Below are 14,957 nucleotides of genomic sequence, written 5' to 3' on the forward strand. Positions count from 1 at the left end.
AGGTAAGCGCTCGTCCCCCGGGCCCTCCCCGCCCGCTCCCCGCCGAGCCCCTGAGGGCCGAGCGCGGGGCGCCTGCTCGCGTCCCTGCGGCCCAGGCCCCGGCGTCCGGGCTCCCGTCCAGGGGCACGTCCCAAGGGGCGACACTGAGCGCCGAGGCACAGAGCCTGAACTGCCAGCCCGCCGGCCCGTAGTCTCCAGGGCCGGGCGAGGATCCAGGGAGCTCTGGGTCCGTGGAGCCCGCCGCGGCTCGTTGGTCCAGGGCTGGGCTGGCCTCTCCCCGCTTCCCGCCGCCGCGGAAGCGCTGACGGAACCAACACGAGCCAGTGGGAGGTGGCGCAGCCCCGCCCTGGCCCTGCCCCGCCCCCCGCTCGTCCCCTGCCTTGTTGTGTCCCGGGACTCTTCATGCCGTCCCCCAAGTCTTGGGTCTGGAGACCCTGGAGAAACCCCAAGCCCGTGCCAAGCGTTTCTGGCAACCGGTGTGTGCACGGTCATTCCGGACACTCGGAGCGGGGCGCGCACGGGCCGCAGCTGACACGCAGCTGGAACTGTTCTTGCGGGTGGGAGCGAAGAGCAGAGGGACAGCGGCCAGGGCCGGAACGACGGCCTGAGAAGGTGGGTGTCCTTGGGGCGGTAACGGGAGGCTTGGCTGGGAGCAGCCACGCGATGGTCCCGAGGTCCTGACAGGACCCATCCTGTGCGGCGTGAGGCGAAGACGGTGGGCTGAGGGAGGAGGCAGGAAGATCAGGGTGGCGGCTGCCGCCGTAGTCGAGGTGAGGGTCATTGGGCCGGAGTGCTGGCTCGGATGCCATTGGATTCTGGACATGTGTTTCTCAAAAAGTGACCACTGATCTTCCAGTGTGGACTGAGACGGGGTGAAAGGGAGGATTCAGGGATATCTCGAGGGTGTCCGTTCTTGGCAGCTGTGGGAATGGAAGCTCCATGACTGAGATGAGGAAGCTGGGGGTGTGAGTGACGCTGGTGGGAGACGTTCTGGAGAGCACTGACCGGATGCATTAAGTGAGCAGCCAAACACACAGGTCTGGGAATCTGGGGAGGGCTTCAGAAGGGAGACATCTAAATGCACCATGGCCACTGTGTGGGCCCAGGTGCGTGAGCTGTGGGTCACGGTTGTGAGGAACAGTCTTCTGGTTGCGCTGGCAAAGCTGGTTCTGGTGCCAGAACGTTGTGGGAGGAAGGGGGACCAGGACTGGGTACGTAGGTGACGGTGTGACTTCAGAGATGAGGGACGTGGCTGGCCACGGAGGGAGAGTGCGTCGGGGACGGGATACTCGGGCAGGTGGCCAGGGTTTCCAGCGGAAGAGTAGACGTGAGAGGGATCCAGAAGTTTAGGGGTCCTTAAGGCAAGATGAGGACACTCAGGCCTGTGCTGGTGGCGCTTCTCCACTCTGAACTCCACCAGGGTTTTGTGAGGACTTTGGTAGGACCTGGGGTGTTTCATCCTGGAGGAATAAGGTCGTGGGTGACGTGCTGACGTGATCACCCGTGAGCGACACTAAGCCTGGGGTAGGCCACCGAGGAGCCTTGCTTTGGATGAGGGCCAGGGGGACAGAGGAAGACTGTGATTGCTGAGGGGACAACAGGTGCAGCACACGTGGAGGAGAACCTTGTCTGGTGAAAGGTGGAGGAGCTCGTGGCCCGAGTGTAAGATCTCCTCCCACTCTTCTGCTGTTGGGAAGGTCTCCTGATCAAACAACCTTTTCATCAAAGGTGCATTTCCTGCTTTTCCCTTTGTATGGGTTTCAGTGCCCTACCAGCCCACAGAGTTACACATCCTCGTACGGGAACCGGGAGGCACCTCACCCTCTTGATCCTATGAAGCGTGCGTCCTACAGCTCCTGGTCGTTCACTCTTTTTCAGAGTGCCACCCCCATGTGGGCCTGTGTGGGGTGTGGTGTCCTCCTCTCCCAGGCTGTGAATTTCTGTGATGACTAAAGTGCTATCCAACTCATCTGTCCAGTGTTAGGTGTTCTGTGTTTAGCCATCCCCATAATCCTAAGAAGGGACTCCCGCCCTCCCCAGTGGGGTGAAGCAGAGGTGATTAAAATACCAGTAACATGTGGGGAGGCCAGGGAGGTTTCTGTGGTGTGGGACAGTGAGGTGTGGTGACCACAGGCATGTGGCTGTGGGGTCCAGTCTCAAGAATGATGTGTCCTTGGAGAGGGAGTATGCCTGATTGACGCCAGGGCCCTGGTTTTCAGCAGAATAACCCGGATGGCCAGGGAGATCCCTCTACGCCAGGTCCACAACTTAGATATATACTTGTCCACCTGCCTCTTCTTGTGTCAGCGGGACCCTGCGATCGGTGGGCCACGAGGAGACAGTGGTGCCGTGGCACCCAGGCACTGGGGCCTGGTTTCTCCTCTCGGTTGGGGAGATCAGGGGGAGGATGGGCATAGGGTAGATGTGGGTGGGAAAAGGGATATGGGTTCTTGGGAGAGGGGCTTTTTGTGGTTTCATCTGTCCCCATCCTGCCAGGGCAGGGTGACCTTTGAAGACGTGGCCGTATACTTCTCCTGGGAGGAATGGGGTCTCCTTGATGAGGCTCAGAGATGTCTGTACCAGGATGTGATGCTGGAGAACTTGGCACTTATAACCTCCTTGGGTAAGACCCTCAACCCCACCCCCGTGCCCTGAGCTAGTCTCTGCCCTTCCCTTTGTGCCCAGGAGCAGTCGGTCTTTACATAGGGACCATGAGCACTGCTTCCTTCCCCAGTTCCTGGGGTAGGTGCTGTGGTTGGTAAGGCTGAGGTCAGTGCACTGCCCTCCTTCCTTGAGCAGCCCCAACACCAGCTTTCCTGCTGACTTTCAAGGAAGGGATCAGGGTCAGGAGTCTTGCAGTGAACCTAATGGATAACCCCTTACTTGCCCTCTCCCTGACCGGGTGACTTTGTCTCGATGCAAGATATCTGCATGCTCCACGTCTGCTTCCTTTCTCTACTGAGGCTTCCCTGTGCCTCCCTGCGCCAGGACTTGCTGTCTGTGACAAAGTTACTACATCTGTGGACCATGGGCTGTTCTCATGAGACCCTCTTCCCGACCTCTCTGGGAACTGTTTAGTTCTCTTTGCCATGGGCTGGCATGTGCTGAGTCGTTATGGGATACCGATGGCTACTCATCTGTCCTCTCCTTTCCTTAGCACTTGTATCATGAAGTTGCCATGCACTTGCTGATTGTGGGAGTGGGGTTGGATTGGAGAGCCCAGGGTGGTTCACAGTAGGTACACTGACCCACGCACAACACGACAGCCCGGAGGAAGCCAGGCCCTGCAAAGTGGTACCTGGAGGAAGATGATGTCAGTGCTGTGTTCAGATCAGACCAGAAGCCTCTTCTGTTTGACTGGTATTATGATGCCAGGGGCCACATTTCATTTCCGTCTTCTCTTCCCCTTTCTTGGCACTCTGCCGATTTGTCAACTCTGTTACTTGTCGCTTCTACTCTTACTTCTGGCCTGGGGTTAACATCACATCTCTGGGATCCACATCTCCCTCGTTTTTCTCACCATTCCACCTACAGCGCTTTGCACATTGGCCGCTCTACAGTACGTCGTGAGGTGTGCCGTGTTCTTAAGCAGTCCTGAACACCCCCTGCCAGGTTACAGTCCTATTTCCTTGGGTCTTGTCACTCCCTTCTGCACGGAAAAGGTGTGTCCATAGGAGATAAGTTCCTTTGGAAAGTTGTTTGCAGAGGAATGCATTGCAGACCGTTTCTCTTCTCTGTGTCACACCACGTGCTTGCATCCTTCTCCTCATGAGGCCTCTCCCATCCTGTGCTCCTTGTAGCCTGCTACTGCTAAGCAGCCCCAGCCTCCACGTGCGCCATCTCCCTGGTCCTGCAAACAATCCCAAGCACTGGTTCCTGGGTTTCTTAGACACACGTTTGTAGCTCGTAGAGTAGCTGCCCCCTCCCACCAAAGGCAGCGTGCACTTCACCAGCATTTCTTGCTTTCAGGTTGTAGGCATGGTGCGGAGGATGAGGAGGCACCCGAGCAGAAGGTTTCTGTACAAGGCGTGTCCCAGGTCAGGACTTTCAAGGCAGTCGTGTCTCCCCAGAAGGCCCATCCTTGTGAGGTGTGTGGCCACGACTTGAGAGACCTTTTGTTCTCCACCGAGCACCAGGCAACACTTTGTGGACAGAACCTCTACAAGACTGGGGCATGTGAGAAACAGTTGTGTTTTGATGCAAACCTTCAGCACCAGAAGGAGCACATTGGAGAGAAATGCTTCAGAAGCAACACGGGCAGAGCTGCTTTTGTGAAGGACTACAAATTGTGTGTGTCAGGGAAACCCTTTTCCTGCGGGGAGGTTGTCAGGGACATCTTGGCCACCTCGAGATTCTTCCAGCAGCAGGCCACACACAGCAGGGAGAAGTCTTACAGGACGACGGAGTATGGGGCATCCTCTCGTGGAAGGAAAGCGCAACGCAACTGGGGAGAAGGCACAGAGGACTTGACTTGCAAACACACGCTTGTTCACCACCAGAGAGACCTCGCTAGAGAGAGATGCTTCATGTGCAGTGAATGTGGGAAATCTTTTAGCAAAAGCTACAGCCTCAGTGACCACTGGAGAGTGCACACTGGGGAAAAGCCTTATGAGTGTGGGGAATGTGGGAAGTCCTTCAGGCAGAGCTCTAGCCTCATTCAGCACCGGAGAGTTCACACTGGAGCAAGGCCTCACGAGTGTGACGAATGTGGCAAACTATTTAGTAACAAGTCTAACCTCATTAAACATCAGAGAATTCACACTGGAGAACGGCCGTATGAGTGCAGCGAATGTGAGAAATCTTTTAGCCAAAGCTCCGCGCTGCTTCAACATCGGAGAGTTCACACTGGAGAAAGGCCTTATGAGTGCAGCGAATGTGGGAAATTCTTTACTTACAGTTCCAGTCTCCTCAAACACCAGAGAGTACATACTGGGTCAAGGCCTTATGAGTGCAGTGAATGTGGGAAATCCTTTACTCAAAACTACAGTCTCATTAAACACAGGAGAATTCACACTGGAGAAAGACCTTACGAGTGCAGCGAATGTGGGAAATCCTTTAGCCACAGTTCTAGCCTCATTAAGCACCGAAAAGTGCACTCTGGAGAAAGGCTTTAGGAGGACAGTGACTTTGGGAAACACTCACCTGTCTTCCATTTCAATGACCATTCACATATTCACACTGAAACAAAAAAACTTTATGAGTATTTGAACGTGGGATGTTCTTTACCTATGAGTCCAAGCTCCTAAAACACCACAGTGTCTCCGTAGATGAAGGCCTGTGAATGTGAAGAATGTGGGAAATGGCTAACCAAAGGCTAGCCCCATTGCTCTCCAGAGAACTCATGGTAGTGAAAGGCCTTACAGATGCAGTGAATATGAGAAAGCCTTCATCTGAAGGACTTTACCTCATAGGACTTCACAAATTTCAAATGGGAGAACTACCTTAAATGTGCAGGTATTTAATTGATGAATGTAACCACACAGGAGGAGATCCCTTAGGAAGGTGCCATCTGCCTGTGTTGAAGCTCATACATTCAAACATCTGCATAAATCCCAGATATGTGGCTGCTGCCTTGCAGTCTTTGAACCTGCCCAGGGGCCATGCCTCAGTGTCAGGGCAATTGCTGGATCACTAATGAATACCCTGAGCGCTTACTCCTTCCCCGTTTTTCCTCTCTGAGGAGAGGGCATGCATGTCACCCAGTTTTGTCCTGCAGGACTGCTGGTGATTTGAAAAGGTGGACGACAGGGGCGCCTGGGTGGCTCAGTCGTTAAGCGTCTGCCTTCGGCTCAGATCGTGGTCCTAGGGTCCTGGGATCGAGCCCCATGTCGGGCTCCCTGCTCAGCGGGAAGCCGGCTTCTCCCTCTCCCACTCCCCCTGCTTGTGTTCCCTCTCTCGCTGTCTCTCTCTCTCTCTACCAAAAAATGAATAAAATCTTAAAAAAAAAAAAAAGGTGGACATTTTTCAGGGATGTTATTATCCTCGTGAGACTCTGTGATGGCATTTCCCAGCCTCCAAATCACCAACCCGGGAACAGTCTGCCTCCTGTTGCTCTTGCTGTATGACAATAAAGATCTTATTGTTTAAGCCACCATTAATCTTGGGGATTCTGTTCAGTGTGTGTGTGTGTGTGTGTGTGTTGAAATTAACTGTTTGCGAGCAAGAAGGGGTGAACAGAGTTGTGTGCCTCAGAAGGGACCGTATGATGGCAGAAGATAACTCTCCAGTTTGGGCCTACTTTGCATGGCTGCTCAAAGCCTTTAAGGAAAGACTGGAGGGCTCTGTGGTCCTAATTTATACTTGGATGCCAAGTGTGGGGTCAGAGTTTCAACCCGAAGAGGGGGCAGTTGTTGGTTGTTGTTTTGACAACCTTCAGTGCTTCTGAGCGGCATGGTCTTGTTCTCTTGTTCACAGGGGATATTGATGGCATGGTACTCGGGGCTGGTGAAGGAAATCTCTTCCCCAGACCCAGCAGCAGAGCCAGGGGCCTTGATGTCCTGAATTCTGTAGAGTAACATCACTGGTTTTAAGATTATAAGGGCCAGGGGAATGATTGTTGGTACAGAAACCCTGAATTAATAGAGAGTGCAGGAGACCAGTGAACGAGTTGGAATGTACCTCTCACAGTGTTTAGGCACTAGGACTGTGAAGGACGAGCAGGTCGAGATATTCTCAGGACCTACACAAGGATGTATCTTGTGCAGCTGAGGGCCTGCCAGAAAAAAATAATCTAAAGGTTTTGTGGATTCCTTGTTCCCTCTGGGCTGTTCACCAAAGGCCATGGTTTTGCATGGTAGCAAAGCAAGGACAGAGACGGGAGAGATCTCTTAGTGCAGCCGAGAGGCCTTTTGTGACTCAGCCGGTATCCCTGTTGAATGAACTCGGAATACCTTCATTGCTCACCTATTTTTGCAGATGCCTTCTGATGAGGAGAAAGATGGTAGAGTCAGTATGGTGGCCAAACTTAATTTTCTGAGGCATAGGGAATCCAGACTTAATTTTAACCATATTTTTTTAAGTTTCAGTAAGGTACAAATGACATGCAATGTCCGTCATTAAATTGTGCAATTTGACATTTTGACTTTCACATAAACCCATGAAGCCATCAATCATGATAATAAACCTTTCCATCACCCCCACATTTACTTTTTGTCCTTTAATAATCTCCTCGAGGCATCCATTGACTTGCTTTTCATTATAGTAGATGAGTTAGCATTTTCTAGAATTTATACGATTGAAGTCTTAAAAGTGTTTCATCCTCCTTTTCCTTGTGTCCCCTCATGTGACATTTTTTAAAGTTTATCTGTGGTGCTTAAATGAGCAGTTCATTCTTTATATCTTTGAGAAGTAGGTTCTATCGATATAGCACTATTTATTTATGTATTCATCTCTTTATCGTTATTTTAATTGTTTCCAGTTTGGCGGGCTGCAAGTAAAACTGCTGCAGAAGGGGTGCCTGGGTTGTCTCTTGGGTTAAGCATTTGAAATCTTGATTTTAGCTCATGTCATGATCTCAGGGTTGTGAGATCAAGCCCAGTGAGCCCAGCATTGGACTCCACCATGGGTGTGGAGCCTGCTTAACATTCTCTCTCTCTCTCTCCCCCATCCTTCCCCCGCAACTGCCCCCCACTGCCCTGCCTGAGCATGCGCACTGATGCTTTCTGGATAAATAAATATAAATGAATGAATGAATGAATGAATGAATGAATGAATGAATGAATTGCAACAAGCCCAATAATCACTAAAACCCTTTCTTTAAAAAAAAATGCAAAATTTGGATACTGTTCTTCCTGTTGGTATGGTTCCTTTCTATTGTGTTAATACTTGAGTCATAGTGTAGGTGAAAGGTATGACCTCATAAAGGACACCAGATTTTCTTGGAAAATGATTATTCATTTTGTATTCCTACTAGCAGTGTATGGGAGTTCCAGGTCTCTGGTATCTTTGCTAATAGTGCGTATGGTTAGTCTTTTAAAATTTGAACCCTTTTTGTAAAATGTAGCAGTATCTCACTGTGGTCCTGGTTGCATTTCCCTGATGGTTCATGATGTTGAGCAAAGCTAGTGTACAAGAAATGTAGGGGGAGGTGGGGGGACGCCTGGGTGGCTCAGTTATTTAGCGTCTGCCTTTGGCTCAGGTTATGATCCCAGGGTCCTGGGATCAAGTCCTGCATTGGGCTCCTTGCTCAGTGAGGAGCTCTCTCTCTCTCTGTGACAAATAATTAAATTAAAAAAAAAAATCTTAAAAAAAAAAATGTAGGGGAGGCAGAGCATGAACAAATCAACAAGCCACATCTACACTGTAGCAAATTCTAACAGACAAAAGGCCTGGCAACCTCACCAAGTGAACAATAAAAACCAACAAGTGGTAAGTGGTACGTATAGGTTAATTAAAAGGCTCATAAGAAGGGCAGCTGGCTGGCTCAGTCTGTAGAGCATGGGACTCTTGATCTCAGGGTCATGAGTTCAAGACCCATGTTGAGCATGGAGCCTACTGAATTTAAAAAAAAAAGATGACTTGCAAGATTCACCTAATACTTGCCTATGGCTAAATTTCCCATCCTGATTGAAATCAATTTGTGCTAAATAACCATCATAGCTGATGAAACCCAGCACTTAAAGTGACTTTTCATAATTTCAAATATTTTTATTGTAAACAAGTTTTTGGAGTCATATAGGAGTGTTTCCATTTTATAAACACATTCTGAATGGGGTAGGTGTGAATGACATCATGTTTGGGATCATAAACAAACCACTAAGTGCATGGGGGTAGATGAAAGAATTGACCATAAAATGATAAATAATGACAGAATAACAATTTCCTAATAGTCTTTTCCATTTGGGGAATATATTTGAAAATGCCATTACAAAGGGTAGAATATGTCCTGTTCTGAGTAATTTCCTATGGCAAGAGGATAAATTACAAAGGGTAGAAGGAAACTTTTAATACCATAAGCATGTAAATTACAAAATGTTGGGTTTTAAATATTAGCAGCTTAAGTCAATTATGCCTGAATTAAACTGTTTAAAAAATATTGAAAACTTGTAACTTTCTGATCTTTTTATTTTTTTTAAAATATTTATTTATTTGAGAGACAGCACGAGCGGGGGGAGGGGCAGAGGGAGAAGTAGGCTCCACGTGGAGCAGGGAGCCCAGTGGGGGGCTCTGTCCCAGGGTCCTGGGATCACGACCTGAGCCAAAGCAGACTCTTAACCGACTGAGCCACCCAGGTGCCCCTTTCTGATATTTTTAAATAGACATTATTATTTTGTATATGTCCATATTATTCCATTTTATTTGATCTAATAAACAAATCTGCAAAGATTGAGATAGCCCTTTATAGCTTTAAAGTAGAAAGAAACAATTAGTATTGACTACAGAAAGTTGGAACACGAAAAAGGCTTAGAGATCCCAAGGCCCACTTCCTCCCTTTGCTGAAAATTAAATTAGGGCCCAGCTAAGGGAAGTTGCTTGCAGGGCTAGTTAGTGGCAGGATTGGAAGTAAAACCCAGGCTTACTAACGCTTGGCCAATGCGGTCCAATTATATATATATACATATATATATACGTATATATGTATATATATATATGATTTAAGGACTTTGTTTTCTTTTAGGGCAGTTTTAGGTTAATAAGAAAATGAAGAGGAAGGTAGCTATCTCCCATATATCCCTAGCCTGCACACATGCTGCGCCTCCTCCGTTATCAACATCCCCCACCAGAATGGTACCTTTGTTATAACTGAAAATCATTATCACCCAGAGCACATTGCACATATTAGGTGTGCACATTCTGAGTCTAGCAAATTCATAATAATATAATTACAGTATCACATAGATACTGTTTCACTGCCCTAAAAGTCCTCTGATTCCATTCCATCATCACTCCCTTGCTCACTCATTACTGGGGAACCACTGATCCTTTTAATCTCTCCATATCTTTGCTTTTTCTGGAACGCCACATACTTGGAATCATTCAGTATGAAGCCTCTTTAGATGGGCTATTTTCACTGAGTAATATGCACTTAAGGTTCTTCCACGGCTTTTCATGGCTTGATCATTTCCTTTTAGAGCTGAACAGTATTCCATTGTCTGCATGTATCACTGTTTATCCATTCACCCACTAAGGAGACATCTTGGTTGCCTCCAAGTTTTGGCAATTACGAATAAAGCTGCTAGAAACAATTGCGTGCAGATTTTTGCATGGCCCCAAGTTTTCAACTTCTCTGGTAAATACGAAGGAACACAATTGCCAGATATGGTAAGAGTAGGTTTAGTTTTGTAAGAAACTGCCCAAGCGTCTTCCAAAGTGGCTGTAGTGTTCTCACCACCAAGGAATGAGAGTTGGTGTTGTCCCCACATCCTCACCAGCTTATGCTGTTTTCAGTGTTCGAGTTTGGCCATTCTAATAGGTGTGTGGTGGCGTCTCGGTGAGGATTTTCGCACCTATGTTCATGAGAGATAGGGTCTAAAGTTTTCTTTACTTGCCATTGCTTTGTTTGGTTTGGGTGTTAGGGTAGTGCTTGGTTCTTAGGAGGTGGGGCTTACGCTCTGCCTCTACCCTCTGAAACCACCTGAGGTTGCTGGGTTCTGTTTTGGAGGGTTATTATTTATTCAATTTCTTTTGTTGCTTGCTTTCTTCTATTATCCCTATAATTGGTAGTTGACAGCTTTTGTGGTTTTTCCACAGTTGTGGAGTCTGCTTTTTTCAGGCCTTGCCATTTGTTTTTTCCTAGTTTCCCAGGTTTTTCTTTTCCCTTTATAAAGATTTTATTTATTTCTTCATGGGGGGCGGGCAGAGGGAGAAGCAGGCTCCCTGCTGAGCAGGGAGCCCGACAAGGGACCAGATCCCGCAACCCTGGGATCATGACCTGAGCCGAAGGCAGACACTTAAGCAACTGAGCCACCCAGGCGCCCTTCCCAGGTTTTTCTGAGAGAACTTCAAGTCAGATTCTTTTCTTAGCTATGTGTAGTCTGCTGATAAGCCCACCAAAGCATTCTTCATTTCTGTTAGTTTTTGATCTCCAACATTTGTTTTAGAATTCCCTTCTTGGTGCAATGCCTATTCTTGCATGCTGTCTACTTTATCCAGTACAGCCCTTAGCATCTTAATCACATTTGTTTTAAATTCCTAGTCTCATAATTCCACATCCCTGCCTTGTCTGAGTCTGGTTTGAAGGCTTGCTCAGTCTCTGCAAACCTTTTACATTTATTATGCCTTGTGATTTTGTCTTAAGGCCTATGGGTACTCAGTGACTGGAACTGGTATAGATTTGAGTGGTGTTAAGTGTGGGGAGAAGGGGACTGTTATATATCCATGACTAGGTATCAGTTTGTTTTGTTTGGTTTTATGACTGGAACAGTACTATGATTTCTTTTGCATTGTAATTTCCTCTTTAACCTTTGAGTTCTTTAGGGGTGAATTTTTAAAGTTTGTAAGCTTAAGAAGTTTTGCTTGTAGTGTAAAGTTTTATTTTCTTTTTTTTTTAAGATTTTATTTATTTATTTGACAGAGAGATAGAGAGAGAGTACAAGTAGGCAGAGAGGCAGGCAGAGGGAAAGGGAGAAGCAGGCTCTCTGCTGAGCAGGAAGCCTGATGTGGGGCTCGATCCCAGGACCCTGGGATCATGACCCAAGCCAAAGGCAGACGCTCAACTGACTGAGCCACCAAAGTTTTATTTTCTTTTATCAAAAAAAAAATGTATTGACATATAGGTCTCAGTCTTTCAGTGAGTTTGTGCTTCAGGACTGTGAACTTCACACAAGCCTTGTCAGCGTCCCCTCCACCTTGGTGGGGATAGGATAGATAAGAGTGCCTCAGAGCTGGCTGTTTCCCTTCCTTCTGTTCACCTAGGCTCTGGAAACCCGAGCAAGTTAGGTTCTGCTTAAATAGTGTGCATATTGGTTTAATATGATTGAGATCCATTTGTTGATGACAAAGATGAATCTGTTTTTAGAAGTGTTTTGACATCATCTCATCTGTTTTCACCAATAAGAACTGCATAGCTCAGCTGCTGAGAGGTCTTGCTGGAACTTATCAGTAAAAACATACGAAGAAGCAAGTATGGTAAAGGGGCATTTAGACCAAAGCTACCGAGAGCTGGTGAGGACCATCCGAGAGTGTTGGGTCTGGGCAAGGCAACCCTTTGCTTATCTAAATAGCTCTTCAAAGACCTTAGGGCATTAACTCCAGCAGTGGGGAATCCTGCACTGGCCCCGAAGGAGATCCTCTTGCACATTGAGACCGGCATCATCACACCCTAGGAACTTGTTCTGGCAACAGGGGACTTTTTCTTTCGGGCTGGCAGCTGGACATCAGCTATGGGTTGGCTAAACTGTCTCTGCAGAGTACCAACTCAAAAAAAGTTTTGCCTCAACTAAATTTCGACTTCATTCGTTTCATCTTCTTATGCCTGCTACAATAGTATGATTAATCTATCATTGATTTGGATGTTATTTTCTTTATTGGCTTATTAAGAAGTTATCTTGTATGCTATTAGCTTGTGAAATTCCCACTATGAATTTATGTGAAATAAATTGCTGGCAAAGACAAACGCAGTCTCTGAGCATTAATTTGCCCCAAATCAAAACAAATAAGGTTTGCTGCAGGGAGACTTTGTAGAGAACAGTGCTTTGGGGTATTTGAAAATGGTTTCTTTTGGGGAGTCTGGCTGGCTCAGTCAGGAGAGCATGAGGCTCTTAATCTCAGGGTTGTGAGTTCAAGCCCCATGTGGGACATAGACCTTACTTAAAATAAAATAAAAAACAGATAACATTTAAAAAAGAAGAAGAAGGTTTCTTTTCGCCTCTGGAAGCATAACAGATTTTTTTTTTTTTTTTTAAAGCAGAAACCAGTTTCTTTTTTTTTTTTTTTTTTGATTTTATTTATTTATTTGACAGAGAGGGAGGGACAGCACAAATAGGGGGAGCAGCAGAGGGAGAGGGAGAAGCAGACTCCCCGCCGAGCAGGGAGCCTGATGCGGGGCTCGATCCCAGGACCCTGAGACCATGACCCAAGCCGAAGGCAGCCGCTTAACCGACTGAGCCACCCAGGCGCCCTGGAAGCATAACAGATTTTTCTCCTGTCACAGGATATCACAGAATATTACGGGATATTCACTGTGAGAACCAGGTAGACCTCTAGGAGATAAAACTCCACAAATGTGTGGGAACTCTCCACAGGACTGGGTTCCCCTGGAGTTTTTATCTCTCAGATTTGTCCCCACTGAGACTTCAGCAATTTGTGACATACAGTTCAGTTTCCCTACTCCGGCACTGGCTCGCACTGGTTTCCACATGTGTGTTTCTGCTTCAGTACGTTGTGATTCTCTGTATTTGCTGGTGTCAATTTGGGGACAGTGGCTTTCCCTGTGACCACACTTCTTTTTGGAATCTAAGAATTTTTTTCAGCTTGTTCAGTTTTTTCCTTGTTGTTAGAATGGAGTGGCGACTTCCAGTTTCTTACATGTTGAACTGACACCAGAAGTACCTTCTTCTCCTTTTTATTTCAACCTTCTCAAAAAAATAAAATTACTGGGGTGCCTGGCTGGCTCAGTCAGTGGAGTGTGTGACTCTTCATCTTGGGGTCATGAGTTTGAGCCCCATATTGGGTGTAGAGATTAAAGATTGAATAAACAAAATTACTGACATAATGACACTGCTACGGGCCTGAATCTTTGAGTTCCCCCAAAATTCGTATGTTGAAATCCAAACCCACAAAGGTGATGGTATTAAGAGGTGGGGCCCTTGGGAGATGCTTAAGTTATAAGGTGGAGCCCTCATGAATGGGATTAGTGTCCTCATCATAAAAGAGGATGCAACAAATCAGCACCCCAAACGTGGCCCTCACCTGAGCACGCTGGTCCCCTGATCTCCAGCATGCAGTCTCCAGGAATTTAAGAAGCACATTTTTGTTGTGTATAAGCTACCCAGTCTGTGGTACTTTGCTTTAGCTGCCTGAAGAAACCCAAGGCACATTCTATCACTTCTCCTAGCTATTTTCAAACAAATAGAAGAAAGGAAAACACTGTGTAATGAAGCAAGGTGAAGACTTACCCCATCTTCCACTATTATTTTTCGTAGCCATTCTTGTTTGATCTGTCCTCACAAATACTAGTAGGTGATTTAGTCAAGACATTATACTTAATGCATAAGAATTTCCTGAGGATAAATTTTTGAAATGTAGGGCTACTTCATAACCCCAATAGCCATCACCCAACATATTTTTAAATATGACAAAACGTCATTAATGCTCCATTTTATCAATTTGACTCAAAAATGTTGTTTCTTGGGGTGCCTGGGTGGCTCAGTTGTTAAGCGTCTGCCTTCGGCTCAGGTCATGATCCCAGCGTCCTGGGATCGAGCCCCGCATCGGGCTCCCTGCTCGGCGGAGGCCTGCTTCTCCCTCTCCCACTCCCCCTGCTTGTGTTCCCTCTCTTGCTGTGTCTCTCTCTGTCAAATAAATAAAATCTTTTAAAAAAAATTTTGTTTCTGGGGCGCCTGGGTGGCTCAGTCGTTAAGCGTCTGCCTTCGGCTCAGGTCATGATCTCAGGGTCCTGGGATCGAGCCCTGCATCGGGCTCCCTGCTAAGCGGGAAGCCTGCTTCTCCCTCTCCCACTCCCCCTGCTTGTGTTCCCTCTCTCGCTATGTCTTTATCTGTCAGATGAATAAATAAAATCTTTAAAAAAAATTTTTTGTTTCTTAAGCCTTTTGTATTACAATTAGGATCCAGAATGTATCCTGACGCCCTACAGTAGCTGTCTCAAATGTCTGTTAACCCACAGGTCTCACTTGCCTTGTGATTATTTGTTGACGTTGCTGAGGCCTTTGTTCATTAGAGATTGCCACGTCCTGGGTGCTGCTTACTGAGTCTCTGACACTGTCCAACTGATCACCCTCACCCATAATCCTACACACTAACTAGTGAGGAGATGGGTGATGACGTTTGTCCCTGCAGGT

The 14,957-nt window shown here is 47.3% G+C and overlaps 1 protein-coding gene across 2 annotated transcripts; it reads left to right on the forward strand.

Moving 5' to 3' along the window:
* The first annotated feature begins 56 nt into the window (after positions 1–56).
* LOC118026273 (zinc finger protein 256-like) lies at positions 57–6,094 on the forward strand. 2 transcript variants are annotated; one of them, XM_035030116.1, is made up of 3 exons: positions 57–612; positions 2,497–2,623; positions 3,970–6,094. In XM_035030116.1, exons 1-3 carry the CDS (start codon positions 403–405, stop codon positions 5,112–5,114), a joined length of 1,482 nt encoding a protein of 493 aa, XP_034886007.1. In that variant the 5' UTR covers positions 57–402; the 3' UTR covers positions 5,115–6,094. The 2 variants fall into 2 exon arrangements, with proteins under 2 accessions (XP_034886007.1, XP_034885267.1); XM_035029376.1 differs by having other exon boundaries at positions 510–2,623.
* Positions 6,095–14,957: the final 8,863 nt, after the last annotated feature.

The sequence above is a fragment of the Mirounga leonina genome, unplaced genomic scaffold (assembly GCF_011800145.1).
Source record: "Mirounga leonina isolate KUSES-001 unplaced genomic scaffold, KU_Mleo_1.0 Mir_100754, whole genome shotgun sequence".
Taxonomy (NCBI): Eukaryota; Metazoa; Chordata; class Mammalia; order Carnivora; family Phocidae; genus Mirounga; species Mirounga leonina.